The sequence below is a fragment of the Cyprinodon variegatus genome, unplaced genomic scaffold (genome assembly GCF_000732505.1).
Source record: "Cyprinodon variegatus isolate N-32 unplaced genomic scaffold, C_variegatus-1.0 Scaffold340, whole genome shotgun sequence".
Taxonomy (NCBI): domain Eukaryota; kingdom Metazoa; phylum Chordata; class Actinopteri; order Cyprinodontiformes; family Cyprinodontidae; genus Cyprinodon; species Cyprinodon variegatus.
In genome coordinates, this window is record NW_015150793.1 from 841,791 (window position 1) to 858,043 (window position 16,253).

General features: G+C 40.2%; 1 protein-coding gene across 5 annotated transcripts in view; it reads right to left on the minus strand.

The window, feature by feature from the left end:
• LOC107091504 (GATA-binding factor 2-like) overlaps positions 1-11,082 on the minus strand; it is a 15,591-nt gene extending 4,509 nt beyond the window's left edge. Inside the window, exons 1-4 of one of the 5 annotated variants that reach the window (XM_015385463.1) lie at positions 10,821-11,082; positions 5,032-5,397; positions 3,778-4,350; positions 360-517 (exon numbers count right to left, since the gene is read on the minus strand). In XM_015385463.1, the coding sequence (XP_015240949.1) occupies positions 360-517; positions 3,778-4,350; positions 5,032-5,260 (960 nt within the window). In that variant the 5' untranslated portion in view covers positions 5,261-5,397; positions 10,821-11,082. Of the gene's footprint in view, positions 1-359; positions 518-3,777; positions 4,351-4,443; positions 4,632-5,031; positions 5,398-5,562; positions 5,767-10,820 lie in introns of those variants that run through there. The other 4 variants (XM_015385464.1, XM_015385462.1, XM_015385465.1 and 1 more) reach the window with 4 other exon arrangements.
• Positions 11,083-16,253: the final 5,171 nt, after the last annotated feature.

Sequence of the window (16,253 nt, forward strand, 5' to 3'; positions counted from 1 at the left end):
AGACAGACAGACAGACAGACAGACAGACAGACAGACAGACCCTTAATCTATTAGGTGTCTGAGTACCCTTCATTGACTCCATCATGGTGTTAACTAAAGCAGCCTGGGCATCGGTATCAGTAACTGTATCAGAAGTACCAGCAATAACGATAGCAGGAACAATGGCAATAGTAGCAGTATTGTAACAGGCCATGAAGGCAGATCGTTGGGGGGTGAGAGGGACAAACAATTCCAGGAAGATCATAGGGAAAATATAACTTTCCTGGAATTGTGCTGCCGGCATCTGCTTTGTGCTCATATTTGGGCTCCCTTCTCTCGTAGCAAAGCTTAGGGGTGCAGCATAAGAGTCCAAAACTTACCAGTCTTCTCTTGGGCTTGATGAGCGGTCTGTTCTGGCCGTTCATCTTGTGGTACAGTCCACAGGCGTTGCACAGGTAGTGGCCAGTGCCGTCCCGCCGCCACAGAGGGGTGGAGGTGGCGCCACAGTTCACGCACTCTCGACCCTCTGCATATAGTTCAAGAGGAAGACAGGAGGAAAAAATTTATATAATTAAAAAGTTCACCTTCTGTCAGAGGCAAGACATGTGGCAGCTGTCCGGTGCTATCGGGGCAACCGTTCCGCAAAGGATGACCCCAGATGGCACTGTAATACGAAGAGAAAATCTGCCTGGCATTGGGGACAATGTCACCATCAGTGTGCAGGTGTAGCCAAGTGTGAGTGTCTGTCACGGACACAAACACCTCCATGTAAACCGATCCAGAGGCAGCGAGAGCATGTCCAGAGGTGTCCAACAAGAAGAATGAGACACACCATCAAATTAGGACTACATTATTCATCAGCTCAGTGGGTACCCATGAGAGGAAGCATTAGTGTGGGGTGGGGGTATTAAATGTGGCGGGCAGTGTTGCTGGGTTTGATGAAGGCTTGCATGTAATAATGCAGGGTCTCAAACCAGAAATGCTCATTCTTTGTAAGAAAAAAAATCTTTTTTTTTTTTTAAATCTCCCATCCATGCCCTGGTCTCTCCCATACAGGTTTGACTTCAAACAGCCTTTTGCAACACCGCCAATTCACTGCAAGAATCCCTATTTTTCCCCAGAGCACTATCTCATTATTCCTGCTATAAAGCCAGCGACACCCAAAGTCCCACCCTTTGCTCCACAATGGAATCTGACCTGAGTACAAAGCTAGACTGTGCTTTTGAAATGCACCTTTTTTAAACCTCTTTTCTCCTTCCTCTTAAGTGTTTCACAAGTCCAGCACCCACAATGAAGATGCCTCATTAAAACCGTAAATATTCATCAACAATGACTTATGCGTTTTGTTTTATGCAAGGCTTTGTGTTGAAATAAGAAAAAAAAATGGGAAGGATGAAGACTGAGCATAAGAAAATTCAAATGCGAGAAGAGTTTTTGGTTTGAGGGCAGTTCGACAGGAAGCCACAAGACTGCAAGGTGTACTTGCTGACAGCTGAAATGTCATTGTGGCATTTTGTACAACAGTCAATCACCATTACTTTTTACTGGGCAGAAGCTTTGACAGATAAGAGGTCTTTTTTTAATGCCGTACAGCAGATATGTTTGTGTTACTGACTCGGGCACTGCCTGGCCAGCTTGTTTTAAATGTCACAGTATAACATTTCTCCTGCCACAACAGCTTATATTCCCTCCGATTATCGGGCGGCCAGCATTTTCCCAGGTGTAGTTTAAAGAGAGATGACAGCGGTGATAATTGCACAACTGCATCTGGAACAATTTGTTAACGGTAGAGACACACCGATCTGCCAATTTTATTTTAGATCTGACTTGCTGATTCTGATGTTGAGTAAATCTGTTTTATTTTTGTTTTTCAAGAACCATAGAATATAAAAACATGTCCTGCAGGTTCTTTGAAAAAGGAAATATGTTGGGTTCAAATTAAATTCCCAGAAATTGGAAGATTATTTCTGTTTTTGCAACAAATAATATTTCCCAAACATTCCTTATTGTTATTAAGCTACAATTAACTATCAAAATATGGAGTTTTGGTTGAAAAATAAAACACAGAGATACATTGAAGTGCTTAGGTTTATGCACTGCATGATTAGCACTCAAAATTATAATTTGTCTTGCTGAAATCCTAATTCCTGGTAATTAAGTGGTGCAAAGTGCATGTTCTTTGTTTATGAGTTCATGAACTGAAAATATGAGTTCCTAGTTTTGAATGATTTAATGAATAGAATAAAAAATAAATACTTAAAACACCAAACATAGTCAATCAAGAGTAATTTGACCATCATGCGGTTAAATTATGTGTTTAAGGACCAACAAAAATTGATTTCTTGGCTTTGTTATTTAGTTATTTTAATTTGGCAGATATGGAAATATGTGTTTAATGTACTTTTTAAGGTTTGAATCACCTCACTTTACCCTCCATTAAGGAACATTTTAGTATTTTATTTATAGAAAGAGAAACTGGGAACTGTCTAAAACTGAGTCAGAGCGCCTAACATCACAGAAATACACAAATATACAAAACAAAAGAAAGACTGAACAGAGTTTTGATGCATTTAATGACTTGGGAAATAATTGTAGATTTTTAGAATAAAAAAATGCCAACCCTGGTCTGTTGCTGAAAGGCTGGTGTATAGTGAAAAGTCTGCTAATGTTTTTTTTTTTTTTTTCATCTGTTAATTCAAAGGACAACAAATTAAACAATGCTGGGAAATTACTGACTCATTAAAAGACTTTTTTTTCAAGCATTAGTTTTCACTTGGCCGCCCATTAGTGGAGAGAATGCAGGATTATGTCTTATTTTTTTCCCCTAATGGCTCCTAAGCATGCATGTTTTTTTGTTTTTGTTTTTTTAACATTTTATTAAAAGAAAAAAAAAGAGCTGATGATTACTCAATCATCTGCAAAATGCATTGTCATCTACAGAGAGACTGACTGGGCCAAGGCCATGCTTAAAAACACAAACAGCACGACTCTGTCGCCTGGGCTTTGTTAGGACTGCAGAGAGCGGTGGGGGGGAGGAGGTCGTGATTTGTTCACTTTGGAGGTATACAGGATATAGCAGGAGCCAGGGCGTCGTGACTGTTTTATTTTCGAAGAGCAGTAAAGGCCATATTCAAAAGCAAAAAAAAAAAAACTAGTCTGTGGCACGAAAGAGAAGAAGTAATTAGGCGGTTTGCGGTAAAGGGGTAAACTAAAGAGCCGGATGAGTCGCTGCAAAGGGGTGTAAAAGCTTCTTTAGTTTCGTCTAATAATTGCACAATGCCTTTTTTCCATTTAAAAGGCCTAAACACAGATGCATACAACGAATAATCCATTAATTCATAAATTACCCTTTTTTTAAAATCTTAAATCATTGTGAATGCTTTGATGTCTCTCATTCTGAGATGGATTGCTGCTTGAAGCAGATTAAAGTTGCAAAAAGTGAAACAGAACAAAGATAAGAGGTGTCAGAGAGGAAATGTTGCTGATAAGTCCGGGATTTCCACCAGAACAGCAAACAAACGTATAAATTACATCAAATTGGATTTTTAAATCCTAGTTTCAGCTCAAACTAAATATGCAAATACCCTCAAGGCGATTGCATACATAATTATATTAGCAGCTTGACAACAGAGACAAATGTTATATTTTTAATGTGCTCAATAAAACATGTATGTGCTGAGAAATGGGTACTATAAAGCCTGCTGAGTATAGATATCAGCTGTTTTAATTAGATTAATGATCTGATAAAATTGTGGGATGATAAAAAAAAAAAATAAAAAAAAAAGATAAGAGACTCACCTGAGCTCGATCTAGCTTTGCTTTTGCATTTAGGCGTAAAGCTGGAGGAGGAGCCGCCAAGCAGGCTGCCCGGGTGGAACAGACTGCCGCTGTAGTCGTGAGGTGCAGGGAGGGAGTAGGCCGGGTAGGTCGGGATGGGGTGATGAGTGGCAGCCTGGCCATTCATGGAGGCCAGACCGCCGCGGAGAGGGCTGCAGCTCTCCATCTTCATCCCATCCGTCAGCGGCACCTGGTACTTGATCGAGTCCTTCTCCTCCATCCTGTTGGAGGTGGATGTGGGAGAAGTGGGACCCGGGTCCGGGGATACGTCTTTCGGAGGTGTCGGGGGGAAGCTGTAGAGGTGCGGACTGGAGTGGGACGCCGGGGTGAGGGAGGACACGGAGGCAGTGCCGGCGCTGCTGCTGCACGGGTAGCCGGAGCCGGCTGGATGGAGGCCGGGTTTGCTAAAATGGCTGACCGCCCATGCGTTATGGTGGTGCGCCGCGGACAGGGCGGCTTTCCCGGGGTCCAGCCAGGGGATCCCGGGGCTGTGGATTAGGTGTGGCCGGCAAACCTGGTTCCCAGTTAAGCGAGCTATAATGAAGATCATTTCAAATTAATTCATCTTATTATCATCACATTTTAGCAGACCATTTTCCAACAAATTAAAGAATATGAAGATCTAACCTGTAGAAGTGACAAAATGACTCAAATTCGACATTTAGTTCCAGGCGTAAATAAAACCTTTAAGTTGGTTTTAAATTGTATATCGAAATGTTATACAAAATTTGTTAATTTAAAATCACAACATCCCCATTGTTATTAAAATAACAAAGCCCTTATTGCAGATATAAGCGGCTACAGGTCTGGGAGAAAAAAAAAAAAAAGAGGTTTGATATCTTCCTCGTCGCAGCAGCTCTCGGACTAAAGATTGTTATTAGTAATTTTGCGGTTTTTATTTTATATCCGGGAAGTGCCCCTCTCTCTCTGCAGAATCCCTGCCCCAACACGGAGGGGTTAAGTGACATACTTCCCTTTCCTTTCGCTGTCATTTGCTAGAAATCCCTTTTATGTTGGTGAATTGGCCCATAAGGAGGAGCATTTCTCATAGACTTCATTTTTATTATTATATTTTGTTATCATCTAAAAAAAAATCTAAGCATGACTATTATTTGATATTTTTGAATAAATTTTATAGACATAAACAGGCAACTTTGTTTACAATTTGTAAGGAATCCACCATATTAATAGTTCTCATGAAATGTTCATCCTCACCGTGTGCTTGGCTGTATGTGACCCTCGCCCGGGAGTTGGTGTAGTAAGGGTTCCCTTGAGAGTCCAAGTGGTTCAGAAACATGTCAACCTCGTCCTGGGGCAGCAAAGGCGCCATCGGCTCCATGTAGTTGTGGCTCAGGCTGTGGTGGTGTGAGTCCGGGTGCTGGCTGTTCAGCACTGCGTGATGGTGCGCCATCCACCGAGACTGATCCGCCGCTGCGACCTCCATGGCTCGGCTCTGTTTGTCCTCCGAGCACGTCTCCTGTTCAGATCAGTCCTCTTTGCAGTATAGTTCCCAGCTGTATGTTCACTTTAGAAATAGAAATCCTTAAATACCAAGGCGTCCTTTCTTCTCCTCGGTGATACCTGCAAAGGGATGAGAGCAAAGAGTTAACTTCTTTTGCATCTCTCCTGCAAAGCAAAGAGCATCCTTCCGAGTTTTATCTACTAATGACGCGTGAAGTAAATGTTAATTTCTGCAGCTGTAAACAAAGTAAAGTAAGAGCATATGTCTGCAAGACAGCAACACACCCCGGCTCTGCAGGAAAGAAACAAGAGGGAGTTCTCCACCGCCCGGGATAGTAGGTACCTGTTGCAGTTCTGATCAGCTGACGGGACACACACTCACACACACACATGCGCACACACAGCAGCCTGGATGTGTTAAAGCTCTTGATCCGTGCAGTGTTCGGGCTCATTAATGAGATGTGGCGTAGACTGATGCGGCTGGCGCCAGTAAATTCCCATATCAAGCCAGGACGGGGTGGAGCGTCGCTGTGCGCCAATCACGGAGCGCGTCGCCACAATTGGCCCGCTGCATCCTTGCTCTCTTTCTCCTTGCTTTTTAAATTTTTCTATTTCCCCCTCAACCCCCAGCCTAAGCGACTTATCAATCAGCGGAACACTTTATGCTGTCTTTTTTTTCTCTCTGTCTCTGTAGAAGCTGAAATGGAGCGAATATTTTCATAACCAACCCGCCTTCTTTTTAACAGCTTAAAGATAGACATCAAAACGCGGTTGTCCAGTGTTATTTTTAATTCCCCTTCCCCTGCATCTGCGCAACATTACTTTTCAACTGTTTAAAATTCGCATCCTAATGCAAAATGTAATTAAAGCTACTGATTGGGTGTGTTATAAACCTCTTAAAATAACAATAATTATAATAATAAAAAATAACTGTTAATGTTCTTGTAGGCTACTGTTGTCACTTAAATAAACAGCGAATTTAGCACCTTTTAAACAAACAGAAGATGGGCGATTTATGGCCCCCCCTCCATATACACAAACACACTGCCCCACCCTCAAATTGCCCCCATTCATTCAAAGAGGAGAGTCCTAATTGTCTTTAATTACGAGGGAGACATTCCACTTGTGAAAACAGGGACTGAGCGGCCAGACTCTGCATGCGCCTAAACACAAGGCGCCGCGAGGCCGTGGGATGGGTGCGAGGCCTCACCTGTGTCACAACTTCAAATTCATACCAAATTAAAAAAAAAATAATAATAAATTTAAATAAAAGTGAGAGAAAGAGATGAATTTAACTCAGATGATAAATAGGCGCGTTTGGAGAGTGCGCTCCTCTGATTGACATTTAAAAACAGGACGTGGCCTGGAGGTTTTACCGTCCGCCACATAGACGCCTTGCTCTGACGTCAGAAAACCAGCGAGAGAGTAGGTGACGTGAGATTTCAGTTATCTGTGGACATTCTTACAGGTGGTGCATGAGTCCGTTCATTTAACGAAGCGGGGCCATCATTCCCAGCTGAGAGTGCGCTCCTCAGTCAGCAGTCGTTAAATCAGTGGCATGTTGCCAGGGGCTGATGAGCTGGGTCCCTTTGAGCTTGTCAGCTCTTAAAATCAACACATTAGCGAGCCTGAGAGCAGCAGCTGCATCAGAGGAATGAAAACACTTTTAAAAACATATTTTCTTAGTTATCTATTAGTTTTTAAAATCATTAAAATTGTACACGCATCTAAATGTAAATGTTCAAAAGTGGTTTAGTTTTAATCAAATTTTTATTATTATTTTTTTGAGTAAGTTTGATACTATTGAAAATATTTTAAAGGAAACCAGACACCCAGACAGGGACTGATATAGAAGGAAGTTGGGCCAGGGTTATAGTATCAGTTTTGGTGCCCTGCCTTAAATTACAAAGGATATGTTCTACACTGGAAAAACTATCAAGAAATAAGTAAAAATGTCTTAAATGCATTTACCCTTCATTTGAGACGGTAAATGAGTTTGCCAATGGAATTAGTATTTTTACTCTTAAAATAAGATAATTGGATAATATGCGCTTGAAATAAGACAATTCAATTGTGTTTTCTTATTTTAAGTGTAAATTGTCTTGTTCCATTAGCAAAATGTCTGTCTTACCTCCTTAATCCCAGAACAAAAGCACTTATTTTAAGAAAAAGTGACTCATCTAGATTTCCATTTTTTCCAGTGTAACCTTAGGAATATTAACCATAAAAGTGTAATTTTTAAGTATACCATCTATAATTTATGCTCTTTCACAGTCTGCCTATTAAATTTAACATGTACAAAATTATTTAAAATTAATTTAAAACTAGAACATTCTTTAGTTCACTAGTATAATCATTTAATTCAGCAAAATGATAAAAGTGATCAAATTGCAGCTATAGATATTTTAAATGGTATGTTTACGGGAATGTTTGCAGGCTTTCAGAATGAAATTGGGGTGTTGAAAGAATATTCAACACTGAAAGCATGAATGCACATTTGTGTCCAGCAAGCAAGTTGTAGCTGTGTTGCTGCTAGACTAGTTATAGCCTGCTAACAAATTGAGAGTAGTTGCTTCAGCATCTTGTACAAGCGTGTTACACTAACTGTACTGTTAAATAATTTAATCACCAACTAATTCCTATAAGTGTTTTTCGTTTTAAGGTGGGGACAATTGGCGGCCTAGAACCTCAGAATCCAGAGGTTCTGAGTTCAAGCCCCACTCCCACAGACGCCACTCTGGGTCCCTGAGCAAAGACACTTAACCCCACACTGCTCCCCGGGCGGAGCACCATGGCCGCCCACTCCCCAAGGAGATAGGTTAAATGCAGATAGTGAATTTTGATGCTCTGTACTTGTGACAGTGTAAGACAATAAAACTGTGGAAAAAATAAAAATGAGAAACATGACTGGAATAAATACAAGACGTGACAAAATCAGTTAAGCTCAGTGAAAAAAAACAATTTGCAAACTTCCATATCAAGTAAACGCAACAGCCTGCAGCATAGTAAACTAGAGAAACTTGCATTCCTGAGGGGGATAAAAGAGCTGAATTTGGCAGGTGAGGGGTAAGATCGTTCTCATACCCCTGTATGCTTTCCTGTAACAGAATGTTTTTAATTACTCTCATCAGTAAAGCACTAATTACAGGAATTTAATGTCGCTGACTAATCTCTGAACCTCAGGGATCTAATGGCTCGTTCTGTGTGAGGCTGAACCCTGATGCCGTTGATCTTGTGGTTTTGCAGTGAAAGGACACTTTATATGCACATTGTAAGGTGTCACTAAGCCAAGTGGTCAACCTGTGTTGTCTGGGCAGCATTAAGCATTGCTGGGCCCAGACTTGGTGGAGTTGCTGGCTGCAGTATACCCATTGTTATTTGTATGTCTGCCAAATGGATTACTCAGCAGGAATTAGCTCTCTGTAATTTATACCTTCATTAATCCCATTTGTATCTCTGCTTGAACAAAAGATGCGAGAGTGACGGAGGAGAGGGTGTGATGCGGGGGTGCTGCTCTTGCTTTCTCTGTCTCTCAAGGACACAGTATCATTGTCTCATCCAAGGATGGTGCCCTATCCTGGAGGACACATCCTACTCATAACATCTTTTGCACAAACGGTGGTCTGCAGCACCTGCAGCACCATGTAGCATCAGAGGCTAATGAACGACAAGATTATCATTCCGATCCATGCTGTTATTAAATGGGATAGGCTTTATCTACCTGTTTGTTCCCATTGAGCACGGTCATCCATCACTATCCGTTGAGGAGGTGTGTGACTGCAGTGCCCTGCTCTGCTGGTTGCTTGGAGGTTTGTGTGTATCTGCAAGTTTTTGGTTATTTTGTTTTTTTGTGAAGAGCCACAGTGAGGCTTGTGAAGATAAACAGAGCCAAAGAGAAGAGAATGATACAACCCAGCTGAAGCATTATTGTCTCCTTTACTCACGGCTAATTAGATTAGGCAGTGCACTGGGGAGGGCTTTATGGACACAAGCACCCAGACACAAGACCATAAAACTGTTGTGAGAAGGGCCTGGATGCAGCTTGGAGGGCACCACTCACTCCTTATTTAAGAATGAGCAAAAACAATAAAGACAACTGAAGTTAAAGGAAAGGACGTGGAGGGTAAAATGCTCTGTTCTGCAAGGCGCCTCTACACATACCAGCTCCCAAACAGTGATGCTATACAAAGTATGAGATGCTGCTTTACTAATCAATCATTAAATCAGCAATGCCCCCAGAAACTTTTCTTCTAACTTGTCATGTTATGATTGTTATTATACTCTTGCTTTGTGGAGAATATATAGAAAATACTTTAACGCAGGGATTTTTCTCTCCTTACATAGACCTATTATGAAATAATATAGGGGGAGTGTTGGCCTAGTGGTTAGAGCAGTGCGCTTGTGCTCTGAGAAGGTTGCAAGTACCCGGTTTGACCACAGCTTCCACTCCCGGTCCCTGAGCAAGACCCTTAACCCCACACTACTCCTGTGTGCCATCCCAAAGGGGATGGGTTAAATGCAGAGGAACATTTCTCCAAAGTAAGGTCAATAAAGCTGAAGTATTATTAGCTTTATTAGAATTTTGTTTATATGGTAGAATACAATGGCATTCTTAAGATGTATAACACCTAACATTCTGCAACTTTGTCTTTTCTCACATATATTAACTCAGACAAAATATCCTGCATATAAAACTCTCCAGTAGATCAGTATGCAAACCCCCTCACCCCATCTCCCCAATCACACACACACCCACACCCCCTGGTGGCGCCATTGCATGTTGCTTTGATAACAGACCCAAATCAGACAGGTATTTAAATGGATCTTAACAAGGTGACAGCGTACATGTGTGCGCGCTGCAGCTCTTTGCTCCATGCATGCCTGCAGACCCCCAGCCCGCCCCTGCCTAGGCTCCACCATTGTGCGGGTGTGATTGCTCTGTCTGCTGATGAAAGAGGATCGCCGCAGTCATTATGTGTTTCAAATGCGTGACAATTGAATACTTTTGTCATCGCTAATACAAAGCTGATGACACACTAACTGGACCATTTCGAGATCGAGGGGGTTTATTTCAGGAGCGGAGCACCTTTTCCCTCCCGCAGGCGACGCGGGGCGAGACGCATTAAAACTCCTCATTGGCTCTTTCTAGGAGAATACAGCAAAATGTTAGAAAAGCGAACCCTTTTCATTGTTATTCTGACTACCTAAATTTAAGATTTTAAGTGCATAAATATTTTTTTCTCATTTCATTTATTTTTATTTGTTATAATATTATCAACACCGAAAGAAACAACAAAAATGCAACCCCCCTTTCATAAATTATTTTATCAATTTAACTGTCAGTAAGAGTAAAAAGATTTGTGACATTATTTGAAAAAGCAACCCTCCAGCATAAATCTTTACAGCTCATAAAAATGCCAGTGTTTCTAAATGTTGTGTTTTTGCCACCTGTATAAATGGTTCTCCACAAACTATTTATTGTGTCATTAATTATTAAAAACATATATTTTGTAATGCATCAGTGTTAAAAATTGAGCTCTTACCTTTTTAACTTTGCCGAGAAACGTAAGGCTGCTGTTTGGAGTCACTGCGCATCCAGTCAAACCTGGTCCCTTTGATCCGCTGCTCTCCAAAAATAATAATAACGCATAATTTTCAATCAAAAAAATGTGTCCAAACCCATTAAAGGAATTTAATAAGGTAGCCTATATAAGTCTCCAAAATAGGCTATACAATAAGATCCGCCGACTCTGAGCACTGCCTTGCCTGCTGCGCACAGACTCTGCCTCCTGTCTGCACTGTGCAGCTCTCTGCTTACGAGCTCAGAAACTTGTGTGGCTGGATGAGAGAGAGGCTATGGGCACATAACCCGACGTAGTGGCACGTCAGCCAGCGGCTTGTCTTCCGGGTCCTGGTTAAATACAGCAACTGGCAGAGATGGCAATACTTAATCCAAGGAGGTGATCCAACAGTTGCATCATTTCACAGTGGAGCGAAAAAAGATCCTTTTGAGTCATTTTGTTTTACATGCACCTTTTTAATCAGATGAAGGCACGTTTAAGATCCGTGTTACTATCTTTATTGTGCCAAATTGCCATAATATTATATAGGCCTATATATATATATATATATAAAAAAAAAGTCAGAATACAGGTAAGAAAATAAGTGCAACAATTCAACTCTTCTTATTTCAGCATTGTAAGCAGATGTATCACAGTTTTAATCCTTAAATGAACGTGTGCAAAAGAATCAACACTTGTTGGTATTTTAACATTCGTACAGGTCTCTAGCAGTGATGCTCAGCAAGTAAATACGATTAATTAGAAATATTATGACAGTTCTATCCCATTTATATTGCAACACATAAACATATCAGTCTTACTATTTATCATGGAGCACATGATGAATGGTAACAACTGTTCACTTAGTAACAATTTCAGTTAAATTTTAATCAAAATGTTAAATATGGAATTTTTTGTAGTGAAAATAAGACAGTTATATTTATTTTTATATTTTAGGGTAACTCTTTCTTACCCAGGCCTGTTATAGACAATCTCACTTCAAAATGACCTCAACCTAAAGGAAACTGGGCAGCCACTCAAAAACCATAATGGCTGTGCAGCTATTATGTGATGCATAATTATCCAGCGCTTTTTAGAATAACAATTCTTATTGCAGCTATATTTAAAAAAAAAAAAAAAGATTTTAAATGAATGTACCAACATAAATTTCCTGGCTTATTAGGCTCCCAAGTTAGCTTTGTGTTCATAATGAAAAAGGAACTTTTCAAGACCTTAAATATAAGTCAGTACATTTTTATTTTATTCATTCATATCAGTTCACAATTTGCTTCAGATATTATTGATTATGCAACGATACCTTAGTGATTTTGGTAGAAATTGGTTCAATCAACCGATCTTTTCATTGGATGTGATGCCCAGCAGAAAACTCTAAGAATAAGATAGGCCTATGGGTTGAGTTAAGAACAGAAATATCTATTTAGTTTAAAAGCAGAACAATCATAAGATTTGAGCTTAAGAAAATTTAGATCATTTTGTGACCAGCTTTAGCTAAATGGTAAAGTGGCCTATTGTTAATAAAGCATGTGTTTACTGTAAAATTATTTTTAATAAAGTTTTGTCTGAACAACAGACTAATTCCCTTAGACATTGGAGGACAGTTCGTAATGTTGTGTAAAAATACTTAAGCTAAATTAAGATAAACTCTAACAGTTTGTTGTATCAGTGTATAGTTTCCAATTTATTTGATCTTTTATTTCAAATGTGATGATGACCCAAAATGAGAGAATTCTGTCAACCCCCTGCGCCTTGATTAACTTTCTTAGATTTGGCTCTTTATGTGTCTCATCTGCTCCCCCCACCCCACCCACTTTGTTAAATGCATAAGGAAAAAAGACGCCTTTCTCCCTCCCCTTTTCTCCTTTTTGCTGCTTTATCCCCCCACACAGCAGCAGAGCACCAGCAAACTTTATAAAACATGCAAAGCTTCTAAAATCCACGGCACGCGACTTGGGCTCGTGCGCGACGCCGCAGCCGGGCAGGTGCAAGAGCCGCAAGGACCTCTGCTACAGGGGCCTGGTGCTCCCCAGAGTCCACAAGCACACAAAAAGGAGAAAGATTAAAAATAAAAAAAGAAAGGAAGAAAAGTGATACCAAACCTTTAAATCCGGTATATCAAAATACGTTACACATTTACAGAATTTTGTTAACCAGAATAATTTAGAATTCAAATCATAATGTAGTTAACTCTTTAATCTATATAGATATGTTAGATTTTTGTCTGTTTATGTTGACCTCATGTCAAATATGTCTCAGATTTGTGTTTATTTATTTATTTTTCTTCCCCAAAATGAATCTAATTATCTTAGAAGCATCATTTCAAGTTAGGTGTTATGCCTCTAAAATCAAAACATTAATTAGACTCTTACTAGATTAGAAAGAATAACTGCGGGCTCTCTGGGGTCTGAGTTCTTTTTTCTTTGTGTGTGTGTTGGGGGGGTGGGCAGTCTAAATGAATTACATTTTAAATAAATCCTTAATATAACATTCAAATATCAGCAACCAAACCAGCATTATTATTATTATTATTATATTTTGTAAATCTCTAGCCTACTTGTTGTATTTTTTGTTTTGTTTTTCTTGCGTGGTCTCCTGTAGTGTGCAGCATGCGCGCACAGTGATTTTTATATTATATGCACACCGCATTACAGATGGCGAGGCCCTTCTCCTTCTGATTATTACCAGGGGTAATATTTCATCGGCACCGCGCAATCTTTGTTCTCCGTGAAGATAATAAATGGCCTAATCGTTATCAGCAAACTGCTGGGGGTGTCAGCGCCGACCGAGGCTGGAAGCAGGGTCCAAAGTGCTGCTGAATAAATTGGTGTTCCTTATCTCTCCTTCCCAGATTATCGCCGCCTTTTCAAACTCGCACAACAAATACATTCAATGCATCTAATGCATCATTTGTGGATGGGAGGGGGGGTAGATGCCGTAGGTTGATACAGACAGACAGGCGTACAGGGAAGAGACATATTTACACGTTTTTACACCAATAGGCTCTATTTGGGGAGGCATTGGAAGCTTATTGGCCAAACATGCAATGTTTACCATGTTTCATTTTAATATGAAGCATATCGGTCTGATTGATCTAATTTAGGTTAGATGTAGGCCTTTGATTTTTTTAGATCACCCTGTGAGTCTCTTTATTTAATGTTTGACAAAATGTTGGTCTGTGACAATTCAAAAACTTTTCATTTATCTAACAGGAAAGAATAAAAGATGAAGTCATAATTTCCTAAGTGATTCCGCCCTAATAAACACATCTAATTATGATAGATACACCTCTGCTACAGGATTAAGGCGTTATTAACATTTTTTTTTTTTTTTTTTATCAACAGAGCGAGTGGTTATGCCTTTTTTTCGTACAGATTGTATCAATTATAAAAACTACTGTGGCATTTTGTTGAACCAATTTTAGCTTCAATTTAAATCATGTTAAATATTTTAAAGGTGGAATTAATATCAGCAGAGCGAGTTTTCTTTTTTATGGCAGAAAACGACAACGCTGGGAACCTTTACAGAATTAAAAACCTTAAAAATAAGAAAGTGGAGTAAATAAAAAGGGAATCTTTATGTGGTACATTAATATGTGGCGTTTTTAGGGGGGAAAAAGGAAAATAAAAGAAAGAAAATATTTTTTTCTAACAGACCAACGGGCTTCTCTTTAATACCGCCACATCTCCACCGGCCCCGGTGCTCCGATGGTCTCCTAGGCAACCGAGATAACGGGCCTGCAGTTTTTCCATATCAGAGTCTATTATAGCTCCGGATTAGCTCTCTTTCCGAAAAGGTCATACGCAAAGTCACAAAACCTGCTCTTTTTTCTCTGTCATGTGAGGCCCCCGGTGTCAGGGCACATTCATAAGCATACGGACACCATTTTCATTTTATGCCATTAGACTAATGGCGCTGCAGATTAACTTGCACCAACACAAAGTACACATATAGATGAGGAGACTGCACAACTCGGAAAAAGCAGGAATCTTTGGGACTGGGGATGTCTCGTTGCTGGAGACAGAGATGTGCTGTGAGGTAGCGCCCCCTGGTGAGCAATAGAAGTACTTCAGTAGTGCGAGCTCCAGTTTCTTGGATTCCTTCAACCTATTGGACTTTTTTCTTGTGTGTTTTTTTTCTGCTGAGTTATAGATAGAAAATAACAGCTATTCTCTTGAATATTAAAGGTTCCCTGATTTGTCTCATCATTCAGCTCTAGTTCTCAGTAGTTTTGGAGACAGTAGTTTATTGCAGTGACAAGGGGGAAAAAAAGTAAAACCTAATTTTTTTGTGCAGACATTAGTTTAGACTTGTGTTACTCAACAGGGGTGTAGCCAGAACATTTTTATAAGGGTGGCCACGCAACAGCAGTGTCAAAAGTAAACACATTTGTTACTGAAGTAGAAGTATAGATACTGCAGTTTAAAAACACAATGGTAAAAGTTGAAGTATCAACTTGACTTATTTACTCAAGTAAAATGGTAAATGGCATGTACTTCAAGTCTCCTGACTCATTCAAGTCAGGAGACTTGAATGACCCATTCACACACACACACTCACTCACGGTGGCAAGCTACATTGTAGCCACAGCTGCCCTGGGGCTCACTGACAGAAGCTGGGCTGCCGTACACTGGCGCCACCAGGCCCTCTGACCACCATCAGTAGACAATGCAGGTGAAGTGTCTTGCCCAAGGACACAACGACACTGAAAGTCGGAGTCGGGGCTTGAACCGTCAACCCTTCAATTTCAGGGCAAACTCCTACATCCAACGCCAACCTTCCCTGGCATGGCATAGACAATTCACGTTTACAGTTTGAAGAACACCTGCTTGCTTCTGATGATTTCCTTTAGCTAACCAATGAGTGTTATATGACTCATCCAATCACACTAGTCTTCACTAGATGTGGGTGGCGCCAATGATCTGCATTGGATGGCGCACATGACGGAAACCAAATATATATATACCCATTAAATCGAAGCCAAGAGTAAAGAGTAACGCTTGTTTTAAAAATGTAAGAAATAGAAAGTACAGATACTTCTGTGAAAACGTAATGAGTAGAAGTCAGAAGTAGGAAGAAAAATAAGTAATGGAGTAAAGTATAGATACCTAAAAAGTGTACTTAAGTACAGTAACAAAGTATTTGTACTTCGTTACTGGACACCTCTGCCAGGCATTAACCATCGCACACTGAGGGGTGGCCGAAAGCGGATCGGCACCAGAACCTCACAGTCAACCTACACTGTTCCAACAGGAAAATAAACGGGCACAACATCCATATTTTCTAAATAAAGACAAACTATACATTCCCACACACTGGGCTAACAAATAGACGCATATATCTAAACATCCGTGATTTCTAAAAGGTATAGTGGATAAAATTCTTTGAGGTTTTAGTTCT